Source organism: Enoplosus armatus, chromosome 11 (genome assembly GCF_043641665.1).
Source record: "Enoplosus armatus isolate fEnoArm2 chromosome 11, fEnoArm2.hap1, whole genome shotgun sequence".
Classification (NCBI taxonomy): Eukaryota; Metazoa; Chordata; class Actinopteri; order Centrarchiformes; family Enoplosidae; genus Enoplosus; species Enoplosus armatus.
Genome location: NC_092190.1, coordinates 20,758,926 through 20,784,290, shown reverse-complemented (window position 1 = coordinate 20,784,290; position 25,365 = coordinate 20,758,926). Strand labels below are relative to the sequence as shown.

Sequence of the window (25,365 nt, the reverse complement as noted above, 5' to 3'; positions counted from 1 at the left end):
TCAGCATGCTAGGTAGTAGCTAGTAGTAGAAACTGGTCCTTACACTTGACATTTTGGCAATCATTGGTTGCATTATCTGTTGTTGTTGTTGTGGTTGTATCAGTTGTCACTCAAACACATTCCTTCTCAAGCTTTTACCATCCAAATAAGAGACTGGTCTTCTGAAATAAACTCAGTCGGACCTTCAGAGACATCATACAACATACTAAAATGAATTTGGCTGAGTGGCTGACAAACTGTAGCTAATGCATTTTGCACACAGCAGCCTAACTAACTTTGGACAAGTTTTGCCTTTTGAAAATGCAGCCACTTAATTTCAAAGATGCCAGCTGTTCAGGCAGGTAAGCAGCCCTTTTTATTTGTGCTTTTAGGCAAGAGCAAGGAGAAAGAGCAGACGATAACGTATACTTGCATTGCTCTGTGGGATGGACCTGGGGGATGTGAATCAAGATAGATGGCTACCAGGGCAAGTTCAGTTGCATCCATGAATGTTTGTCTAAAATCCTCCCTGCCCCCCGAACAAGCCAACAAAAACAAAACTCTTAACACAGCTTGCTCAATTCATATTCAGACCTTAAGCACAACACAAACACAATGACCTCTGACTCACTACAAATCCTGCAGTACCTGGGAGCAGCTGCAGCCAGGTACAGCTACCATTGGTGACCGAGCAGCGGTTAATGAATCCATGAACAAGGTCCCCAACTGGGTCAGAGCCTTTCTGAATGGATTAAAAGGAGGGAATTATGGCTTTAAAACTTCCTCTTTCCCAGCTTTGAGAGGATTAGACTCGGCATTCTGTTCTCCTCTCGCCTGAATGGCTCAGTGACTGTCTTTCAATCCTGTCACCTATCTGCAGTCAACCAGAGCTCTGGAAAAGTGCATTCAGGTTGCTGGAAAAACCGCACTGGCTTGTCTACACCTTCCTATTTTCTGTATTCCTAATTAAAGAGTCTGGCTCTTTAACACTTGTTGCCAAGAAAGAATCATACATTCCCCATAAACCTACAACTTTTCATTTTTACTGTTTGGGTACAGATTAAATAAATGAGGTATGTGTTTATTAGTGATTGAGAGGTGCTGGTAGGTGTAGTTTTGAACTTTGGACAGAGCCAGGCTAATAGTTTCCCCCTGCTTCCCCTTGGTTATGTCTTCATATAGTCCCTCAGTCAGTCATGTGCCTTTACAAGAGAAATAAAAACCACTATAAATACTTGAGTTTACGTTGATTTATACCATAAAAAATACAAGCTCAATACAGCTCAGTATTATGCTAAAATCATTTCACAGTGCACTACTTCGCCAACAACAGGGTGTGGAATCAGCTTTTGTGCTTTTCTTCCTCTATATTTGCCATGGCCCCTTTTTTTGAACAGTCCCTTCCTGTGTTGTGTCCCAGACAAGATTCCTGTTATAATCCGGAAATACGCTGAACTAGCCTAAAGCAAGTCACATTGGACTTCAAATAACACAGGGAGAAAGCAGGCCATTCCTCCCTACAGAGGACACCCATCTATTTTAAGTTTGATTTTACTAATGCATTATGACAAAGCCACAGCTCTGGCCCACAGCACTCACTGTCTATTAAGCTGGAAAGTGATTTTTTTTTTCATCACCTGCACTAAATCAGTCATGCCTTTGTTTCGGCTTAATTTCAAGTCTGTTTAATTTTATATGAATGGGGCACCACCAAGGCATCAAAATGGAACGGATGGGCATTATTTGGCCAATGATTTTCTTTTTGTCCATCTCTCCTTCCAACTATTACTCCACTATTTGTCCTCATGCTCACAAGGATTTTGAATTTCATATCCATATGTCAGATCAGCATGCTCGTTGGAAATTCAATTAAATTCCCTCGCAGTTCGCAGTAGCAGCTAGGCCTCTCTAACCTTGGTGTATTTATTCTCCAAACCCCGGCACAATGTGGAGAATATACAGGAATGAGCTGTCAGGGAGTAACACACATCCTCTGTTTCTCTGTCTAGCTTTTTCTATTCACCCATGTGGAAAATTGTGATGCACTCTTAGTTGTAGAGTGGTCCTTCATACAAAGAATATCCAGTCCCATGTGGCTACTAGGGGCCACAAATAGCCCACCCTGACCTATGCTGCAGTGTGGAGCTTCAGTGGATATGTCCTGAGACACACTTCATTATACTGAGTACATTGTATGTTTAAAATTACCCAAATTATAGACCCAAGCAAAAATGTTACTACCAAGTTATTCTAGGTGTTTTGAGTATGGCTAATTAGATGTCAAATTACAGCTCCAATATGTCCCATATGGAGACTCAAAGCAATAGTTTGACATTTTGGGATATTTATTTGCTTTTTTGTTGAGAGTTCCTTGTGCTGTCCATTATCTGGAATTAGAGCTAGGAGACGATTAGCTAGCTTAGCATAAAAAAAGAACTGGGGGGGTACTAGCCTGGTGCTGCTGACTAAGTTTGTGGCTCAAAGTTAAACCGAAAGTCCCAACTGGAAGCTAAGGCCATCCAAATTTTGCCACTTGTTACGTAATCCTGCTGTTCTCTGTTCCCTGATTCCTCTCCTTGCAGGTGGCAAGCCCACATGGCAGACAGGCAAGACAGCAGCTCACTAATGACTGTTTCTGTAAGCTAATGCTACGTTTGACCAGCAGTGTAATTATATACTGTGTCATTTGCTGGTGGTTATTACTGCTAAACATGGCAAGCGTGGCTGCTTGTAGTAGCTAGTATCAGACATTTTCAGTGGAGCTTTTCTTTCTTTTTTTTTTTTACATAACTTTCCCAAAAGTATTACCTGATCAATGTTAAAAAGCAACAAAATGGCCCTTTATATCATCTGTCAGTCTGTGTATATCCCTCAGGAAGGATAAAAAAGATGACAAAATAACAGAGAAAAAGAGAGAAATGATACAGAAAGACAGAGAGAGCCAGACAAAGTGCTTTTGTGCGTGCTTTTATTTCAGTCTTTTTTATGTGAATTTATAGCTATGAGGAACAAAAAGTCCTCACAAGGATTGAAAATGTGGACGGTTTAGCATATAATCATTATATTTAGGTGTATGATATGGCAGGGATTAGACTGAGCTTTACTGTTATAGTTAGCAGGATGTTAGCATTAGACTTAGGTTGATTAAAACATTTGTGAAGGTGGTCAAGTGAAAGTCTTCACAGGTAAAGCAACACAAATACGTGCGTGCCCTTGTCTGTAAAAGCCTGTTTCTGCATGCACGGAGACAAACGCTCAAGGCATATATTCATGTACTGTACATTTATTTGTGACCTATGATGAAAAAACAAAGCAGCAAAGAAATAAATGTAGCTTATTTAATCAACCACTTTGCAAATCAGTTGATAATATACAATTTTGCCTCCTACACATAAATATTTCGCGCCAGTGGCCCTGAAGCATATTACTGTTTAATGCAAGGCACTTTGGCAGTGATAGTGGGTATTTCGAAGCCTTTACTGACCCTGGCTGATTGTGAAAAAATCTAACTTCTTCAACATCAGCTCATTGACAAAAAAGTTAGCTTTGACTTTGAACTGGCATCAGTCCAGGCTTGAATCTTATCTTGAGGCTTGTATTTTTTGATGTGTTAAAACACTGCTTTCATACTGAAGCAGACATCACGAACAACTAGCCAGAGAGGTAGCAGCTCTCCCGTAGGAAGCTACTATTAAAAAGCTTTCCTGCTCACATGGACTGTCAGTACCTGACAGTTGTTTCAAAAGCTCCATTTCCATCTTGCTACTTATTGCTGTGAGCCATTTAGAAGCGCTTCAATCACTTGTATTGCACAAAGTATTTGCTGTGTATATCTCTCCAAGAAACCAAAATTGTAATTTTCTCTCAGCTACCGGATCATCCCACCCAGGTGCAAAATGGACGCTTCAGGTGCTTATCTGAACCTCCTGCCATCGGACTGTTCAACCATAGTGGTGACCCCAATCTATAACACAATACAACACTCACAGACCTACTTTTCCCAGTGTTTGGGACACTCAGGACACTCCCCCCCCCTCTGTTGTCTCTCTGCAGGACTGTTGGAGTGATTATATACTTTGCTACATCTTTTAATTTTTATTTATTAGTTATTCATTATTATTATTCTTTTGTGTTATGTTATTTATTTATTGGTCGCATTCGTCAGGCTGAAACGAGCGATTTACAGCTTTTGTCCAGGTAACAGAGTCTGGTGAATCTGACTTGGGACACTCAAGAGCAAAAAGGATAAGAATATGAATATGCTCTTGAATGAGACCCTTTGTGTTCCACGCTGAATATAACACTGAACCTGGACTGTGGATTTTCTTCCCCATCTTACAGATTTCCATGAGGACACAGTAACCAATAACTCTTTCAACGTACAATTGGCATTTAAGTATCGTATTAAGACAAACTTCATTATCCATCCTTTAAGTTTAAGGGAATCAAGCTCAACAAAAACGTAGACTTGATGTATACTGTAGACAGAACATTGTATGTACCTGCATGGACACCTTCTCTGAGCAGACACTCCCCTGACTTTCCCATCTAGTGACTCTGTCTTTCGGCAAACACACACTTTGCTGATCTTGGCACACTAATGCCCCTTCTGTCCTCATCACCTGCTTGCTGCATTATATATCAGCGACAGAAAATCTCGGGAAATGTCAGCTTCCAGCCTGCAACTACTCTGTACCAACTCCACCGGTGTCAGCTGGCTGCCCGCGGATCCCCACCGTGCCACGTCTAATCTCACCACCAGCCTGCGGGGGCCAATCTCGCACTGCCGAGAGTTGGAGAGGAGCCTTGGACAGCCGGACGGTGGGTCAGTGGTGGCAGGGTTTGGTCTCGAGAGGAAGAGGGAGAGAAAACTATGAGACTAATGGCTAATCCTGTGTGCACAAGACCGCCAGAGAGGATTGGCCGCGGCTAAAGAGAGAGCTACAGGGGATAGAGGTTTGGGGATCAGACCAGGCGAAAGGAAAGGAGCTGGAGAAAAGGGAGGAAGAGTAAAGCCGTGTCAGGGTGTGGAGGATATATGAGTCGGGGGAGAAGGACGGAAGAGGCAAGAGCTGGTGGTCACTGGCCGAGATATCTGACAACACAAATATCTGCACTGAAACAAAATCATAACGAAGAAAATGCAATTTATCAGTGCAGCAGCTTGTGCATCAGTACAACATTGCATTAACCTGTTGGCAAACTGTGGCTTATTTACATATATAGCAGACACAGAGCGGCATTAGCATTCATTTGGGGTTTCTGTCCCCCTCACAATGTGAGTTCAATATTCACACTCCATTTAGCTCTGGTTTGGTTTGAGACTGTCCTCCGGAGAGCGCCCAAAAACGGCATACGTTTTCACTCAAGAGACAAAAACTGTTTCCAACTGACAGTCAAAGGTGTTGTTTTTAAGCATGACCATGATCCCTGACCTTAACCACATTTTTATTATTGTAACCATGACAATGAAGCTCCTCTAACCTTTACAAAGTAGTCATTTTAACCCACATCATGATCTTTCCCTGTAGCTAACCAAGTCGTTTTTGTACCTTAACTATAACTACAGCACTGTCACATCGTAAAACAGGATTCTTTTATTCTAATTTGTAACAGTTAGTCAGGTCGCTTTAAAGGGCAGTTACAAACGAGGTATGTTGTCGTTTTCATTTGAAGGACTTGTCTCCACCATCTCCCATGATAAATATGTGGCTCTTCAGCAGCTAAATGCTCCACTATGTTCACCAGCTAGTTGTGTTAGTCAGAAGTGCTCATCGTCACCACAAGCAAAAAGGGATGTGGCAGCAGCAGACTACATAAACACTTTCAAGGCATTTCTACTTTTCCTTCCCACAGGAAGCCTCGTTTAATGCAGTTATTGTTGAGAACGACAGAAACAATCCAATAAAGAGGACGCTGTGCAACAAAGGTACAAACGCTGCATGTACTACACAAGGTTCTCTGGGGGGGCTGTTGCCTTGATGTACTTAAGAGTGAAATCTTTCCTTCTACTCAATATTTGCCTTTATTTAATGTTTCATTTATGTAACTTATTTAAAATATCGATTTAGCTACAAGATGTCTAAATAGCACTTTGATTTGCTTCAAAAAGTGTGATACTGTACAAGTTTAATTATCGATTGCAGCGCAAAAATATGAGAACAACGTTCTGCCAATGAATTCTGACACGTCTGTTCTTGGATTGACTGAGTTTTCCGTGGCAGTGAAAAGCATTGGAAGGAGAAATGTGGCAGGGCAATATTCCAACAGAGCAAAGATGCTCAGACACCAAAGTGAATTCTTTTTTTTGCCGATTGCAGCTCTTCGAAAGATTTGCAAAGTTTAATAATTGTCTTGGTGACCTAATAATCAGCACCATCAGTAGAAATGTGATTGACAGCTATTCAACACGTCTTTGCTGTTCCTTTCTCCTAATGCGTGACACTCTGATGGTACATGGTAGAAAAGCAAGCCAAAGCCAGAGGAAGAAAGATGAATGAGCCCAACAGAGAACGTAATCATTAACACAAAAGATCCCTTTCAGACAGGTTTTAAAATACTAATACTAATTTGCATCTAATAGGGTGGTTCAGTTACTTTGTTAAAAATTCTCAAAATGACATTTACTCCTTCTTCCTCACTGAATCTATAAATAAGCAGATTTGTTCACTTCAGACATTTCACGTCTCCTACTTCACTGTTAAGTCCAGTGTCAGTTAGGGTAGAGCGATGTCTATCTAAGGTACTGTATTTTTTTTATAATCTTTCTTTTAAACTGTATGTTGGATATTAATAACAATTTTTTGCACATTTGGGCCCATTCGCAGCCCATCCTCACCTACTCACCAGGTCTTTCCTTGCTTTTCCTGCCTGTAGCCGATGCCTAAGCTACCTCAAAGACAAAAAAAGCCCAGAGGATGTGATTGGATATTGACCAGTGAAGGTGGCAAATCACGTTACATCATGGTGGCGACAAACTTGGTCGCTAAAAGCTGAATATCACCCAAGAGGTTGCTGAAAGGAATGTTTGGGAAACATGATATAAAAACCGAAAACGCTGAAAGAGATGAGGCAGACTGACTTCCCATTTGAATGCTAGTCCTTCTCTCACAATGTACTGTAATATTGAGAGGCCTTTGCTGAACAAATAAATATTTTCTTCACTAGCCTTCACTTCATCACGCAGCACTTTTAATCTGACCACTTTCACAATGCTCCCGTAGACACAATTTCAGGGAGTAAATAAACACGCCGCCTGTCCCTCTGCTGCCAATCTACCATTTCAACCCTCAATATGATCCATGTCTGTAATGTAAACAAACCGCCAGCCTCGCTGGGCATTCCCAAAGCACAACCTATGAGTTCTGCTCTCAAAACACAAAGTCTTTAGCGCCTCCTGGGAAGAGCGTTGGAGCCCGCAAATAAACAGCCTTCAGATGTTTACATATGGAGCACAACGCTACCGAAAGACCTCCAGAGAGTGAGCGGAGAGCTCATTTGCACTGTCGATCAGAAGAATCAGAAATGGTGGTTCAAACTACTTAAGTTAAGGAGGAAATATTACAGAATATTGTATATTGAAGCAAATAGTCTTTCACATTGTAAATATTTTGTTTTATAAAGCACATTTAGATCATCTAAATGTTATATTGTTGTTACCTTATTCTTGTATTTCATTTCATGATTTCTAATGTTAACTGGAAAAGAACAACAATGGAGCCCAGTGTTAGGTCAATAACAAATAAGGTGTCCAGATACTACACCTTAGCTGTGACTATAAGTCCCATATAAAATGACCTGTTCTGGGTTGCTGCTTAACTGAGCAGAATAATAAGTGCTGCAATTATCTTCAGGCAAATGAGAAAATGTTCTTCTGCGTGTTGGAATGACCCACAAGAGAAGCCATAATATGACTCCTCGCCATCCTTTCTTTCTTTCTTTCTTTCTTTCTTTCTTTCTTCATACCTGAAATTGAGGCCAACACCTCTCTGCGAGCTCGCAGCTCAAATTGCTTTGCTAGCATCATCCAGCCGCACACGGCCTCTAATGAGCCGCTCTAGCTCGCTGCTGACAAAAGGAAAAGACAGCTGGCGTGATTACAGAAGTGGGGGACTTGACCAAACTGTAACTTGAGGAAAATGATCTGCAGAAAGAGAAACTCTAAAACGAGCATCAATTGAGCTTGGAATTCAAAATCTAGAAAAAGACGGGGAAATAACCAAGTCTATCACCAATGTGACTGAACACCTATGATGCTGTGAATAAATAGGGCATGTTGAAAATAATAGTAGTAAAAATAGCAGCATTTTTAAATCCTGATACAGAGAAACTGAGCAGAGACAAGCATTATTCTCCCATTACAAATGTTTTTATCAGGCTTACATAAGAAGGCATGACCTGAAATCCCCAGGGGAGGGCCAAAAGGTCGGGTGGATGTCTCCACTGCTGCTGCATGAAGGATTATGAGCCTTCATTTATCTGGGACATCCTATCTGTTTCCCTGAGTACAGTCTTTACAGCCATGACAGTTACACTGTAAGACTATACAGCAGATGGTTATGGCACAATATAACTGAATATCACTGGGCTGACATATATTATGCCAGGTTTCCCCCGGAAGATGAAGATACAATCTGTCATTTGTTTTATTACCCACTGTATGTTTTGACAATACGAGGAGCTGCTGCTGTGTGTGCACGTTTACAATCTATTTTTCTCAAGTTAGATAAGATTCACAACTGCTGACCGTGAGTTTACACTCAAACAGGAAGGGGGACACTTCACAGCAGCCATTTAAAATCCTTCCGTGAATACGCCCCCTCGCACACACACACACACACACACACACACACACACACACACACACACTCTTTCCAAAAGTGCCCACCTGATTCCCCTGTTCCCTCTCTTAATCCCAGTCAAATCCTGCCATTACAGAAAGAAGTCCAATCCTCCCATCTCTCTACCCCAGTGTCCCTCCCTTTCCATTGGCCCCGATTTTGGCACAATCTTCCTTCCCCCCTCCCGCGCCACTCTCTCCGTCTCAGCCCTGTTCCATTATTTTCAGGATGACAAAAAAAAAAAATGACAATAAAATCCCTGATGCCAGCGAGAGCGAGGGCTGGCCCAAAGGTGACCCCGCTATTTTCATCAGCCTCCGTCCCACTTTTCACCACCTCCACTGATAGCTCTGACACACGGCGGCTGCCACTCGCCGCTTACGCTCCCTCCTCACACCAGATACTGTCCTCACCACCACCACCACCACCCCAACTCATCTCATTCAGAGCCCCTGCTGTGCACACACACACACACACACACACAGAGGCAATGGAAATTTTAATAATAATTTCAGAGTTGTATGATTGGATACATTCCCTTGGAGAGACGCAGGAAAAGCAAAAGCAGCAGAGGTGAGAGATGGAAAAAGGAGGGAGCGAGTGAGAGAGTGAACGTGAGTGGATGAAGGAATCTAACGACTTTGCTTCTATCTCTTCTGCAGATCCTATCCCTCTCAGCCTATATTACGGCGTTATCCCTCGTGCCTAAAGAAAGGCTTATCGGCCTCTCATGTGCTCTGCCTGAACGTATGCTCTGAGAGGCCGTGAGATAGATATGTTTTAACGTAGGGACTATCTTGACGTACATTACAATAAACCTCATGTGCTCTTCCTTTTCCATGAGGCTGTGTGTGTGCACAACATGTTTCCCAGACCAAGGTCCAAAACCTTCTCCAAGCAAGTTTGAAATCAGGTGTGTAATGCTGCCGTTTGGTAGATGTTATCTAAAGTGACTTACGTATGATGAAAAGCGAAGGAATGACGTGGTAATGTGTACCATGCACAACGCTGCTGGATTTAAAGTGTCAATGTTTTACATAACATATTTTTATTTAGGGCAAAAAAAAACTCTGCCAACCACTGCTACACCAACTAGCTTTTATTAGCACCTATGTTAGCCAGTGAAGCAAATGTTACAACATTAAACTTAAAAGACAATTTTTATAAATCATAAACCAGGAACATTATTTTCTTATTTCAGTAATTTATCTAATGTTTGCTGCTGAAGTTCTGTAGTCCTGGAAACCCCGTATATATGTTCAGTATTCACAACTTACTGGCTACATAAACTTTTAGCACAGTTTTTTGGTTGAGCGGTGGTAGAGGTGTGTGTATGTATATAATGATTTAAAAGGTGTTCAGTTACAGAGACAGTGGTCAATTACTCTCTTCTTGGTAGCTTCTTTTGGACTCTCTTTAAGCCAACAGAACCAGTAGACCTACTGAGACAAGGACCACTGGCAGCCAACAGTGGAATAACATGCAGAAACACAGTCTAATGCAGCGTAAATGTAAGATAGGCTAATGTTGATTCTAACGATATATACACTGAAAAAGTTTTGACTCCCCGCATACGTCAGCGACAACAATAAAATAAAACATTGATATGAATCTGCAAAACATTTTAGTTTTTATCGAACCTACTGGCTCAAATTGTGATAATAGAAAAAAGAGTGTTTGTGACAATCTGAGGCATTTCTTAATTGTTTTACAGCTGTTTCTTCCAGTCAGTTGATGGACAGATGATCATCATGATTATTCCATTGTTTTGTCCAGTAACTAAAGAAACATATACAGCAAATGAACTTAGCTGAACACGTTCACGGCGACGTGCTGTGTGCGTGTAGCTGGGTAACTTGGCAGTGTTATGTTATGATCTAAATCTGAATACTTGATATTGCAGAAATTGTTGACACAAGTCAAACCTTTCTGTTTGAACTCAAAATTCACCTAACCTCTGCAATAAAAGCAGTGCAGCTGTCCTTTAATGTTGAAGATATTGGTGCAGAATGTCAACTTCAGTGAGGTTCAGACTGGAAGCCTATCTGCCCTTCGGCTTTCACCTGCCTATTAGGGTGGAACATATTGGCTAGATAGGTTCTGTGTGTGTGTGTGTGTGTGTGTGTGTGTGTGTGTGTGTGTGTGAGTGTGTGTGAGTAAGACATGCAGCAGAGAATGACCAAATAGGACACGCACAAACACATACACACACACACACACACACGGGTGGGCTGGCGGTGGTGAGCCTTATCGCTATGCCACAAAGTGGGAAGATTAGATTACTCACTTCCCTAAACCTCTAACTTGGTTACCATAGCAATAGCAGTGTGACTAGGGCAGCAGCTCGTCATTGTGGAGGCTGCTGAAGCGGGAATAGACGGATGGAACAATCACCAGGGGAACCGCAGGTCAGCCAGCTATTTTACCTAACTCACCATCCTGTTCTATTCTATTCTGTTCGAACTTGCCATTGTTTCCAGAGTCAGACCAGGTAGATAGAGTCACCGTATGGCCAACATCTATTCCCTGCACACTAAAGACAGTCAGAGATTACTCTTTATTATTCTTAGCTAATATTACAGGAGCATTAGGCTTTTGATTGAATACGTTGCTCCACAATATTTGGAGAGTCGATAAAATAATAGTGTTGTGCGCTACCTCATATAATCATTTTTGTGCATTGCTGCATATCGACCATGGGAGATCAATTGAAATTGAATTCATAATTGCACCATAGTGGAGCCTCGCCCCTTAATTCAAATTAATGAAGTGCTTGCAAATCCATACTGTTGTAGGTCTGATCATTAGATTAATTACCCCAATCAGGCTATTGTATTTCAATTAAGCAAAGTGCAGTGTTTATCCTTTCATTAGTCAACACTCAGAAAAGTAAATGTGAAATACTGAGTGGAGGTGTGGCACATGTGCACATGAACATACTAATACACACAATGTATACTTTTGACGGTGCTGAAGGACTAGTGCTTGAAAAGTCTCCGCTAAAACAAGGCTCAGCGAGTAATTATAGAGAGACACAAAGGAAATCAGGTAGCTGAAAAGACAGAGGGACACTTAGACGAATGCCCCATAAATACTGGTAATTAGACTGCAGACAGTCCCGATGCTCTCTCCCTGCCGCTAAGGACTCATAATGGAGTCGTTTTTTACCATTCAAACTGAAAAATGGCTCTGATAAGTTACGGGACACTGTTTTGACCTTGACAAAGCACTTCATTTAGATAAGAGTTACCCCTCGAAACCGCAGTGAAATTAGGTCACTTTAACGGCAGTAGCTCACAGAGCATGACAGAGTTTAAATCTTTGACTTTGGGCCTTGAGGCAGCAGTATCCTGCTGGCTCCTAACCAGTATTCTCGCTGGTTCTATTTCGGACTAATTGAGGTCGGCAAGAAGATTTGTCAAAAAGTACATATTTAATATTGAATTGAAAAAGCCACAGAGAAAAGCATTGACCTAAAGTACATTTAGTTATTTTAAAAAGATAGTGAATAATTAAAGTTGGTTGGCAAACTAACATTTAAACAGGCTGGATTCAATATGGAAAGATCATTTAGAGGTGAAACGTGAAATGTGCTTCTTTTTCGTACATTTTTTAAAATATTTTACAGGTTTTTAGTGATCAACTCCATGTACTGTTTTGTAGCCATGCTAGCTACATGGCTCTAGGGATGGTAATGTTGGTCAGTCGGTCCACCACTTCTGAAATATCTTGAATGAATGCATTGCCATTCAATTTTGTGCAAACATTCACGGTTTCACGTGAGTGAATCCTGATAACTTTGATGATCCCCTGACTTTTCCTCTAGTGCCACCATGTGGTTGAGATTTGTGGTATAATGTCTCAACAACTGTTGGAAGGATTGCCGTGCAATTTGCCGCAGACGTTCATGGTCATTGTGAACTTTGGTGATCCCTTAACTTTTCCTCTGGCAACATCATCAAGTCAGAATGTCAGTGTGTCCAATACTTTGGTGTACGACCAAATACTTTCAAAATGTATGAGTGTCCCATCCGTCTCAGCTGTGCTTTATGCTAATTAGGAAATGTTAGCATGGTAATGCGCTAAACTCAGAGCAGTGGGAGACATTAATAAAAAGACTAATGTTGTTTTAATTGCACAGACATTACAGCCAGTACCATACATATCATAAATACTTCTACTTATTCAAATACTTCATGCCTAAATGTTCAGAAACTGACTTTATACCTTGTCAACAACGCATAAGACATGATTGGTCTTGTATGTATCGTGTCTTTCGTGAGGTCCTGGTACCTGTATTGATTTGTGCCTTTGTTCCTATGTGTATACTATCTGTGGATTGGATGTCAGATAGATCAGTGATTTGCTGCAAACCGGTACTGGTACTGGTGATAACATCTGTGTCTGTTAACTTATCAGACATGAACGTGCATCTCCTACCCACTCTTCCCCAGCTGCCAACTCCTGCCAGTGGGAGCAAAGAGCGAAATGTCTTCCCAACCACATACAACTTGTATCTTTGCTTTTCTTTACAATGAGTATTGCAGCTTCTCTGAGCTGCTAGCATGGCCGCAGACTCTTAGTCTTGTTTAAAAATACACTTGTTGTACACACAGAAGTCTTTTAGGTTTAAGGCTTTGATTGTCCTTTGTCCCTCCACGATCATGTGAGTGCAATTCAATTTCTCCACTGTACAATTTGATTTGCACAAATGTCTGATTCTGACTAAAGGGGCCATGTGACCAGACTCATGTCCTCAGGGCATCTCCCTGCACAGTTGACTCACTTATCAGATCAAAAAAAAAAAAAAAAAAACACCAACTCACAAGAGAAGACAAGCATAAATGCAGACATGCATTGCAGCTAGCCTGCACCCTGCACGCACACATTCACACATATACAGCCAATGAAACTGGCAACTACGCAGCTGACCTGAGCTTTATGTGTGTAGATTTATCATTGGCCATTAAAATACATTTGATTTTTACCAGGATGGATCTCCACTGCTGGTTTCCTCAATAGGAGTCCACCCTGCCTTTTACAACCACTTTCTTTAACCTTCTCCCCTGCTCATAAAACACCAGCAGCTCTCCTCTTTCTCCACCCCTGCCAACTCCCCTCCTCCTTCCCTTCCGACTCTTCTACTGTATCTCTCCATCTATTCTGACCTCTGCTATGATTCTATCTTTATAGGGTGTGTTTGTGTTTCTCCTCCTCCTGTCCTTGCCCTCTTCCTTCGCCTCTCACTCCTCTACTGCACAAATACCCTCTCTGCCCCCGGGCTATTTTTTCTTAATTGTCTCTTTTCCTCCTGAATGATCGATTCGTCACATTGATCTGACAGCTTGAGAATAAGGACAGTTCTCGAGCTCCTACTTTAAACCGCCCAGAGGTCTTTAAAGGTTAGCATTCATTATGAGCTTTCGTGGGGATATTCAGAAAATAACTTTCTCACTTGTTTTTAGAGGACGACGGCCTATTTTAATGTGCACAATGACACTAAACTCTTCACCCCGTTTTTTTATAGCAATACACTCATTTTATGCAATTTTTAGTAGTCTGCATGTTGTTGTTCAAAATTTTGTAAAGAGCATTTTACATTCACGTAAAATCGTATGTGGATTCTGTGGAAGTTAGCCGGACATGCTAACGCTGCTAAATGTTAGAGCAGAGAAACACACTTTTTAATCCACTCCTTACACTTTTAATTTTGGTTATGAAAAGGTCTTAACTAGGCAAGGTTTTGCCATGCCTAGTTGCTAAGCTATGATTGGACAATGGATTTGGGGGAGGGGTTTAGCAAATGCAGGTGAGTTATATGTTTATACAAGGCTATCAATTTGTCTTTTTTGACTAATTTGACTTTTTTGTTTTTTCAGAGGGTTGTAATAATTTGATTATTTATTTATTCTATGAGAATTCTATTGATCTTTTTGTTTTGTTAGAGCACATTATGCTCTCGTCGTTACTCTTTTCATTCTAGACTTTTCCCAAGGAAAGCTCAGAGTAGGCTTTGTTTCTTTACAAGTGCAGGGAAAATAAGATGGTTGCCTTGCCATAAAATACTGCAAAAACACCCCAGGGAAGTGTGATCCTTGCCCACCAAACAACACAGCACAGAGTTAGACCCAGCTTACATGGCATTACTTGAAGGAAGAAAAAGAAAAGAAAACAAAGCACAGTGCTAATGCTCATGCTTCTTACCCTGCTGCGTCACAGGGAATGATAAAGTTCAATGTAAAGCACAGCAAATGTTCTGAATAGTGTTCAGAAGACGTACAGTATGTGAAAATGTGTGTGTCATTTTCTTTTGCCCTCCTCGTGTTACTTATTGCTGTCTGCCCTCCTTCACTCCCTCCATCTCTGAATCACTCGCCGCCTGTTTCCTCAGTTCTGTTATCTATTTTGCGACTTTCCTTGGGCCATTTCTTTGTCCACCCCCTCCCACCACCAAAACCCTCTCATTCTCTCTCTCTGGTTGACCTAGCACCAGTTTCATTTCCGCTCGTTCATCCGTCTGTATGCCGTCGTTTTTGGAGGACTAATCTCTTTCCCAATCTCGCTCTCGTATATGCTTGCCGAAGCCCCGTGCATGAGAGTTAATGAAGGAACTGCATGGGTAAACACACAGGGGGACAGATAGAGACGGACGAGAGCCAATATATGCATGCGTACCAACATGCACTGACAGATGAGCTCGACTACAGTGTGTACTGTCTGCCCTGACTTTAGAGCTGAGTCTTGTTAGTCAATTAGGCAACAAATTAAAGTCTTAGTTGAATGGCACATTATTAATCAGCTGGAGGTTTTACATGATTAGTTACTCACACAAAAGTTATTCATAAAAAGTCACTCGCAACCCCAATCATATTACAATAAACTCTCACATACTTATCACCCCCTTCAAACTCCCATCCTCTTTCAGCTCCAGTGTTTATTAATTGCAGTGTTGTCCACACATTCATTCTGAGAAAACAGCCACTGTTACTCCCTTTCTCTCAGCAGTGTGAGAGGGAGAACACATAACACTTCCTCCACTTCCACACAATCCTAAAGAGGAACATGTCGTCATTCTGAGACTACCCCTGACAGAGTATTTTCAGTGCTTTTTTTCAATTATAGAGGCAGTGCATGTGTTCTTTATAAGTGGATTTGTATTTGGGGCCTCCTAGTTGTACAACAACAAAAAAAAAACCTTGGTCAAATTAATCAGGATGAGATTAGGAGTCCCAAAAGGACTGTGCCAAAGATGTTGCATGTTTTAGTAAAAAACATCAACTACGAATTGTGTAACCGTGTACACGAAAGTTGTGTAATTGCTGATGATTTTCCAAACCCTGCTTTCAATTTCTCAAATAATTTCCTGCCTTCGATATGAAAATTATCTTGCTGAGGCTTGACATAAAAAATCCATCACAAGCCTTTATTTTCATTATTATAATTTTCTGTCACGGTTGCATTACTCTTCACAGCAGCAGCTGAGAGCAAAGAGCTTTTTCAGAACTCTTTGATTTGACAAAATATAATAATGCAATGCAATGTCTATTGACACAGCTACATATAGCAAAACAAATAAGACAGAGACTGAAAAAGGTTAGCTGTTTTAAATTTAATTAACATGGTTAGTGCATGTTAATGTTTAGCAGAGAAGCTCTTTTGTTGTTTGACAATGATATCACATCTGATCGTATCAAATTAGACAGCTGAAATGATGTTGACTTGGGGGCAGTGGAATCAAGCTGTAAACAACATTGACATATTATCACATTATAAAGTTGCTATTTTAAACGTTTTAGCAAACTGTATTTACACATCTGTCAGATATGGGGCCACATTAGCCTTCATATGGGGTCCTGTGTGTGTCCACCTGATGAACGTAGGCCTCCTGATTGAAATATCTGGCTCTTTAGCTGCTAAATGCTCCACTATGTTCACCAGCTAGTTGCTAACTTTGTCTGTTTGTTGTTCAGTGCTGGGCAGGTATTGTACACTGGGTTTGTAAGCTTCATGGCTGAAAACAGCTGCCTGCCGCAGCTGCAGACACATCATGACAGCAGTGAGATTCAACCAAAACATTAAAGTTGGGGGCCATCAAACCAAAACAATGTGCTAAAAGACGCTTTAACACTCTATGGGGCCATGGGGAACTGCAGAGCTGGCTGATAATTCTCCGTAAATTCAACACTACAAGTGACCTCTTCACATGCAAATAGTCATGTGATCCATTAGTAATGTACAATGATTGATTATAGCAGCTTTAAATAAATCAATAATTTTTACAAATGCCATTAAATTCAAAAGTAGCAACCTAACATTACGAATTAAGAAAACGAATATATTTCAATTATAATAATTTAATAGTAATAATAAGTTCATTATTTGGATGTTTTTAATGATTTAATGATAATTAGAACAAGTACATTCAAATCAAACTTGTTTTATGTTTTTACTGTATTATGTTTAGGGCCATGAATAATCCAATTTTCTTATAATAAACTTGATTTTCTGGACGTACAGTTCACATGTCTGTTTATATGCTGCTGTGTTGCAAACCTAGTTTTGGTGGAGGAAGACAATGAGCACAGAAAAACATATTAAAAAGCAGCGCATGTGGAGTTAGAACAGAGGAGGAGGAAGAGGAGGAGGTGAGTAATCTTACCATCGTCTCCTGATCCTGAGCCAGCATCTGCAGAGGAGAACAAACACAGTTATTAACCAGAGGCTCACACAGCCAGACATAAGCTGAATAAGCGGGTGTGTGTCTGCATATGTAAGAGTGTGTGTCTTGGCCAATGTGAGTATCTGCCTGAGTGGATGCGTGTGAAGAGTAAGACACTCTGCATGCTCGTGGGTGTGTTTGAGCGAGCCGGGATTTCTCTAAAGATGGCGCAGAGACTGATACTGAGAGTCCGATCTAAAAAAGAGGGAAACAGAAAGGAGATGCTAGCGAGGACGCCCGGAGGTGCACCGTCCCCATTCAGCAGCAGTACGCTGATGATAACGCCTCCAACTGTGGACCTTTCTGTGGTATAACCTCCATTTCCAGTTGTCAATGTGTTTGCATGTCAGCGACTCCTTCTCCATGGCTTTCCCACTGAATCCGTGTAAAGCTCCCTCAAACACAGTGAGCTCACTGAATTGTTTAACAGCATGGATGTGGAAGGGATATCGATGTGCACTTCGAAGAACAGGCACCGTGTAACTTGAGCTGCAACATAAAGCGATCTGTTAAAATGCCCCGGCCAGAGACCAGACGCAGGGCCTCAGAGGACTAAAGGGGGGATAATAGCTCTGCTCCACACGAATACCCATGTGAGTGTGTGTGTGTGTGTGTGTGTGTGTGTGTGTGTGTGGGGGGGGGGGTTATAAGAAGTGGTGCACACACTAACTGGAGTATTAGGGCCATCACAGCCTCAAAACACATGAAGTCTGACCAGCAAGCTGTCCTGATACTTTAATGGCATAAGCTTTGGTTCAATAAAATACATTACTGACGGGGTAACGTGTCTCCAGTGTGATGATGCGTTGAGGTCAGAGCAGCAGACGGTCAGTTGTGCCAATGGGGAAAGTGAAAATGAAAAGTATGATTATATTACTGGCAAATTTGAAATTCTAATTTTAGGAAAAAATATTTTTTTCTTCTGTTTGACTGATTTTTTTCATAGAATAATCCAGTCCCTTTAATAGTGCAGTTGGGGCTAACTGTATTGTAAAAAAAAAAAAAAAAAAGCCTGTGGGTAGAATAAATGCTTCTCAATGAACTCGCACTTGCGTGTTGAATCAGCTGATCTACATGTTACTACAAATTGAGAAAAAGGTTCACAGACACCATGTTTTCAAATCATTTAGCAAACTTTCCACCGAACCTTATTTATTTTAACAACCACGACATTTTGTCTAAGCTGTAAAACAACCACCTTATTTGTATTCAAAAATATTGTTTTCTGGAAGTATCCACAATTAACAGCCAAGGCAGGTGAGGAGAGGTCACAGTTGCCTCAATTCAAAGACCGACGCTAACAAACAGAAATAAACAGTTATGCATACAGCCACATCTCAATGGAATAGTCTGTCATACTTCATATTTCAAGAATCTAGTAAAAAAGTAGGTCATTTTAAAAACAGACCTACAATATAAATAAAAAAAATAAGTCGTTTAAGTTTCTTTGCAGTATGTATCTGCAAATGAATTGATTATTTCAATCAAGTCTGTTTTATTGTTTGCATATCATATGTGTTTGTATGTTTTATTGCATTTGGTATAATGGTGATATTTTTGTATATTATTGCTTTATTTACTGTGTGTAATGTAGGTAAATATCTCAACTCCTTCTTGAGTGAAAGAAAGCAGAGGTAAGGTGTAATTATACATAATTACATAATGAATGGAAGAGTAAGGGGTTGATCTTGGTTGGGGTTGAAGGATACACACAATGCGTTTTGTTCAGTGACACTGAATGTAAATAGAAACTCCACACTGCTCCTTTAATATTGGAAAAAAATCTCCATGCACATCCTCCACAAAAACTGCCTTCCTCTGTCTCACCTCCCTTTAAATCTGCAGACTTCCAGTGACCTTGGAACATGTGGGACACTAAATGTGCAGTGTTTCATGAAAAGGCTTAGCTTGAAGGATCAGGCTGAAGTCAGAAGGGGTTCATGGGAGATCAATAAAAACCTTTAGTATCTGTACAAGGGCAGAGGTTTGAGGAGAGAAAGGCTGGCATTGGAAAATAGAACAAAATGGCCAGGGAGATAGGCACAAGCTTACTTTTCTGCTCGCTTGTCTGCCAAATGAAGGGTCACAAAGAGGAGATACCACACAATTTTATTTTGTGAGAGACTCTGAAGACTGAGTGAGAGAGCAGAGGAGAGGTGCCAAGAGGGAAAAAAAATGGTTACCTCATTGACAATAGCTGATTTTTTTGTCCGTTTTGGAGCGAATGATTAGAAGAGGAGAGAACACGTAGAAGGAGAGAGAGGACACTTCTAAGGGAATCATTATTAACCCTACTGTGCTGCTTACACCACAGGCTGGACAGTATTGGACAGACACACACACATCGCTACCTGTTTGCACATTAACTTTCCACCTTCTACTGAAAATAAGGCTTGAAAATTAGGCTTCAGTAGAAGATATGGCTGCAGACACTCTCTCGCAAACACGACGCATGTGCAATATTTCCAACAGCAACAAAAGGCAGATTATTTCCTCACATTTTGTGATGTTGGCATGAACAAATGATGAATTTCAATTCTGAATTCGAATTCTGCAAAAAATCAGCTTTAAGGGCTTCTGTCTGGGGCACCTTTGAAATGATGAAAGCATAACTTGATAGGAACATTTTCAACATAGTAGGAAACATGGGTTTTTAATCTACTGACCTTAGTGGATCCCAGGATCTATCTTAGCTTTCTAGATGGAACAAAGATCCAAAATTATAAGGTCAGAAGTGAGCTGGGTCTTTGAAGTGAAGTAAAAGCCCCAACCAGCCCAGTGTTCCCAGGAATGATGTGCATATTGGATGATGTGCCATTTATTTACCGAGGCGGAAAGTACGGGTGTGGAGGTGGTGGTGACCTGCAATTAACGTTCATATTTGGTCTTCTCCTAATCTTAACGGTACCATATTTGCCATGCTCAGATCTTACAGGAAGCACACATTTGGATGTAATCAAAGGATTCTGCAGAATCATCCAACAGTGACGTTCTAGTCTAGTCCTTGAGAAAGACATTGAATCCCCTCTGGGGTGCTGCTCTGTTGCTCATCTTAACCTCTGACCTCCTTGGAGGAAAATCAGATCAATAATGTATTAGATTATCATTACTTAACATACTTTGAATTTAGATAGAATTTGCAACTCATTAGCACTGATGAGACAGATATTTTTTGTACACAGAGAGTTAGTGGTGTATTGATGACTTCTCCTGTACTGTAATGCTACTGTTCTCATTGAACTCCTGGTCTACTGATAACCCAGAGTGTGCTTCTTAAATCATCAGCCAAACATATGGCTCCTGTCATCTGTCAGCGCTCAGGGATTTCACAGCAACAAAATGGTGATTAAACATGTCATCAACATTTTAACAATGTGTCAATTAAACCGTCTCCCACCTTCCCATTTAATGACTTCCTGGAAGTCACACTGCTCACTTTGTGAACTGAGTTGGAAAATGCTATGTTAGCGTTTGCCTTAGCTTAAAGCTCTCCTTTGGGGAAAATAGACTGCTTAGTTTGTTTCACTTCGCTAAGCTAACGCTCCTCAGTGGGCCGGGCTAGCACTTGATATGATAGGAAAGTGGTACCATCCTGTGATAATCAGCTTTTACTGGCTTTGTACCGCAGAGAGCTCTTCCTGATATCGACTTCTAAATCACAACTTCCTTATCTGTTGATGACATGAAGATAGTAAAGACTGGAGTGAATTGGAATAAAGGAAGTGTAAATTTGCTTCTCCATCTGACAGACGTTGGATTGAAAAAGTCAATAATGGGCTAAAATACCCCACTTTGTAGGATGTCACAAATCTAAACCTCTGTGATATAACATTGTGCATGATGCGCACACTTTTCTACAGAAGCCATTACAAGACGCTTTTCCTTGGGGACAAAAACATAGAAGGCTACGGCTACTATGAAATCATATTTGTCTATGCCTCAGCACCGTCACTTAGCATGAAACTGGCACCTCAGCAGGCCTCCTGTTTACTGTTTGGAATGACAGCAGACTCTAACGTCTGGCCTCTTGGCCTCAGCAGCATCCAAGAGGGTTAATGAGAACACATAAACTGTGCTGTCAGGTGGCTCTTTGGTTTGGTAAACATCGAGGAGGGTCCTGCAGGGCCGTCATGTTCAGTAAGCCCAAGAAAAGACTGGTAATGTAACAAGAGTCAAATAAGGAAGATGAATAACCAGCAACTTTCAGGGAAAAAGCTCTAAAAACCCACTGTACCCTACCTGCCCAACACCAAACGGCAAACAGACACAGTTAGAGACCAAGCTGGTGAACACAGTGGAGCATTTAGCAGCTAAAGAGACAGCGTCAAACGTGTTCGGAATAAAGTAATAATAAGCCATTGTTGTTTACAGCTTGTTATGCTGGCCACGAAAACCAATTAATGCAGATTTAAGTCAGACTTAGATAAAAGTCCTTAAAGTGCTAAAAAAAAAACAACAACAAAAAAACAACCCTGAAATTCTACCTACAATTCCACGGCACCTATGTAAATTCCACATACAGATGAAGATCATGTGATATGATCAAAAGTCCCAGAACAGCTACCAAATGGACGTTGTGGTGAGACTGTTTTCTTAAAGTGAACAATGCAGGACCCCCTGCCTTTTGACACTGATCCACTAACATGACTGGAGAGCCAGAGCTGCACTATGAACACTACATCTAAAGCTACCATTTCTGACCCCGGCAAGGGAAACAAGTTGGCACCGGCGAGCTGACATATATCCATTACATTGTGTACTGTTGCCGCTAATGGGATTTTGGAAGATGGGAATGTAAAGGGGGACAGGGAGGGAAGGAACGAGAGAGAGAGAAGGTTTTGTGGCAGTACATGTACAGCTTGGGTAAAGTAGTTCTGACACTTGCGTTCTTTACTATTAATAAATGTATCGCTGCTAATCGAGATATTCCAACGTTTTCCACAGCTGCACTCACTTTAAGTTAGCTTAGCTGAGAGTATCAACTAAATGGCTAAGTGGTGAGGAGAGCAGAGAGGAAACACTTCAGAAGTAACTGCCTGGCCTACTTTTCCACATGAAAGGTTTGTGTTTAACACTTGGTTATGTAAGAAAGCTCCCACACAGCAATCTCATGTGTTTAACCTCCAAATGAAAAGCAAGCATTTGTAACTCTTCTGTTAAATATCTTAATGACATCATAGATTTCGCCACTTTAAATGAACTGCATTTGGAACAAATCACTCAGTGTGTCAATTAACAATTATACTTCCTCTTAATTTACAAAATCTATATAAGATAGCACTAGTTAAAAAAAAAAAAAGTTATTTTATTGCTGTGGTGCTTAAAATAGAATTCAACTTAAAAACTTGACTTTCACTTTATGTCATAATAGCTTGTCGGTATGACATGTACTTCAATGAAAACTGTATCTAACGGAGAAAAGGTTCAATGTATTTTTTATTTTACACCTATAGCAGATTTCCGAGCGACACCACCATCATCGAGACATCAAATGAAAGAATGCGGTTCATCCCTCCAGTAGAGCTCAGAGAGTCTGTGACAAGGAGCACTGAAGTTGTTCTGGAGGCTCGTGGTGGCAGAACACCTGTCTATGTGTGATAAAGCCAAGCCAGCAGTCGTGCTGCGAGGGCATGATTTTTTAATGTGTTGTTCACTGCGAGTAGTATACTAAGACAATGTGTATAGTATAACTCATATAATCAGTGGATTGGAGTTAGGACACAGCACCAGCCTTTGACCAGGAGATAAACCTGAATGCAGGGGGGGTTTATACCTTCATTTCTCTGTGTAGTTTGCTCTTAACAGCTCCATATCCCTAGGTAGTCGGTCAATCACATCAATGTTATTAAAGAGGTACAGCAGCACACTTACATTGTGTCTTTTAATTAGTTGAAATAGTCTTTAATTATTATTTTTTGTCTCTGGGGCACTGCTGCATTCATATTGGATTTAAAGGTATAATATGTAACATCTAAAAGCGACTAGTCCTATGTGATATTGTGTTGAGCGGCTCATGCCAGCCACCAAGCTAACGCATGGTCAAAACAATCATACTAAAAACAACTTTATGAACGTGTTGAGCGCCACATAACGTTAGCTACAGTAGCTGTACGGGTAGTCGACTCATCTAATGGTAAGTTAGCAAGTTAGCGTTGCGTTAGTGAACGTTATTTACGGCTATTTCGTTAGAATGAAGTGACATTTTCACCGTGCACCGAGCAACTCACATTCGGTAATAAATCAGACTTCCCTGAATAGAACATTGGCAGCGAGAGAGGGAAGTATAGTTGTTTATTGTGGCTGTGCTCTGGATAAAGTCTACATCTAAATGTAACATGAGACAGTGAATAGAGCATATAGAAGCACTGTCATGGTGTGTTTGTCACAAGACTGCACCACAAAAACGTCCTTGTTTGAACTCTGCATTGGGCTCTCACAAATACTTCTTTATCCCGTTCTCTTTCAAAAGATACACAAAGTCATATCGCACACACTGGCTTGCACTATCACATGTCTTGAAAAGGACCTCACACACAACCCACAAACAAGCAATTTAGAGAACTGGCTGAGCAATTCATGTGACTGTGCTCAGCCCTGCCTACTGGCACACAGACACCACTGCTGTTACTGCAGTAACATTTCCACCTCAAACCCCACATGTTCCCTCTGCTGCGCCGTGCCCATTTGGACTTCTGCCGGCTGCCTGTCACTGAGTCAGCGACTGCTCAACTCAAGCCAGCAATAAGCAGTGATTCACATATGCCTCCAAAACAGCCAACATCACCTTGCCAGTAGATTCACTCATTCACAACTAAGCATATTATTCAGAACGTGACTCACTAATTGGTAGATTCAGAAAGAATTCCTTTGTGGGCGTCAGGGAATGCTTGTTCTGAAGTATATGCTCATTGGATTTGTCATCATAGCATTGAACACATTACATAGGCCAAACCTAATTACACATGTTCTAATGAAATAAAAACCAGAGGGGGAAAAAAATCACAGCCTGCTTTTGTGTATAGAAATTTCTTGGACTGATAGTACAATGAACACAGGCAACATATGTTTCATTAGATTAGATTAGTCGTTTAAGTCACTGTGGTCAGTTTCAAAAAGAGCACACCAAAGAAACGGGGTGTTAAAGATAACAAACGTTGTACATTGGTAAAAATGGGTGTGAAATAAAACAGTCACAGCTTATGCTCAGTCATTGGGATGAAAATGTAGTAATGAGGATCTTATTTGTATAGAGTAAATGAATATAACAAAAGGTTACTAAACCTTTTATGACCAAGAATCTTAAATAACTATGTAGTACTGCGTACTCTGAGCAGCACATGGTCTCCGCAACACGGCTAATGAAGTGGCTGACCTTTTCTGACTGACGACGCCCGCTCAGCAATTTAAACACCAAACTATATGAGCGAACAGTATACTCCCAATTATGTTAAATAATCACACGCCGTGCTTTCTCTTTCCAGCCAATGGGAAGATGAAAACAACAGGTGATGCCATCAGTGGCAAGGGTAGAAAAGGAAACAATATACTTGTTCGTCAAAGTAAATGGAAATTCCCTACATGTTAGGGATAATCTACAAGCCTGCAGTTGTTGAAAATATAAAAAGATAAAAACAAGAGGGAACCTAATTACTCATTGATGCAGGTTTGCCTCTATTTTTTTTTTTTTTTGGCAAAAGTATTATCCTGCTTCTACCATGGCCAATTGCCAGCACTTAAAACATAGTTTATTCATATTTAGCCAATAGTCTCTTTAAACAAAAAAAATAGATGCTACAAGTTTGAACCAAGGAGTGTCCAGATTTAACC

The 25,365-nt window shown here is 40.9% G+C and overlaps 1 protein-coding gene across 1 annotated transcript in view; it reads right to left on the bottom strand.

The window, feature by feature from the left end:
• tmeff2a (transmembrane protein with EGF-like and two follistatin-like domains 2a) overlaps positions 1–25,365 on the bottom strand; it is an 83,888-nt gene that overhangs the window by 22,374 nt on the left and 36,149 nt on the right. Inside the window, exon 4 of the mRNA XM_070915171.1 lies at positions 17,479–17,505. Coding sequence (XP_070771272.1) covers positions 17,479–17,505 — 27 coding nt within the window. The remainder of the gene's footprint in view (positions 1–17,478; positions 17,506–25,365) is intronic.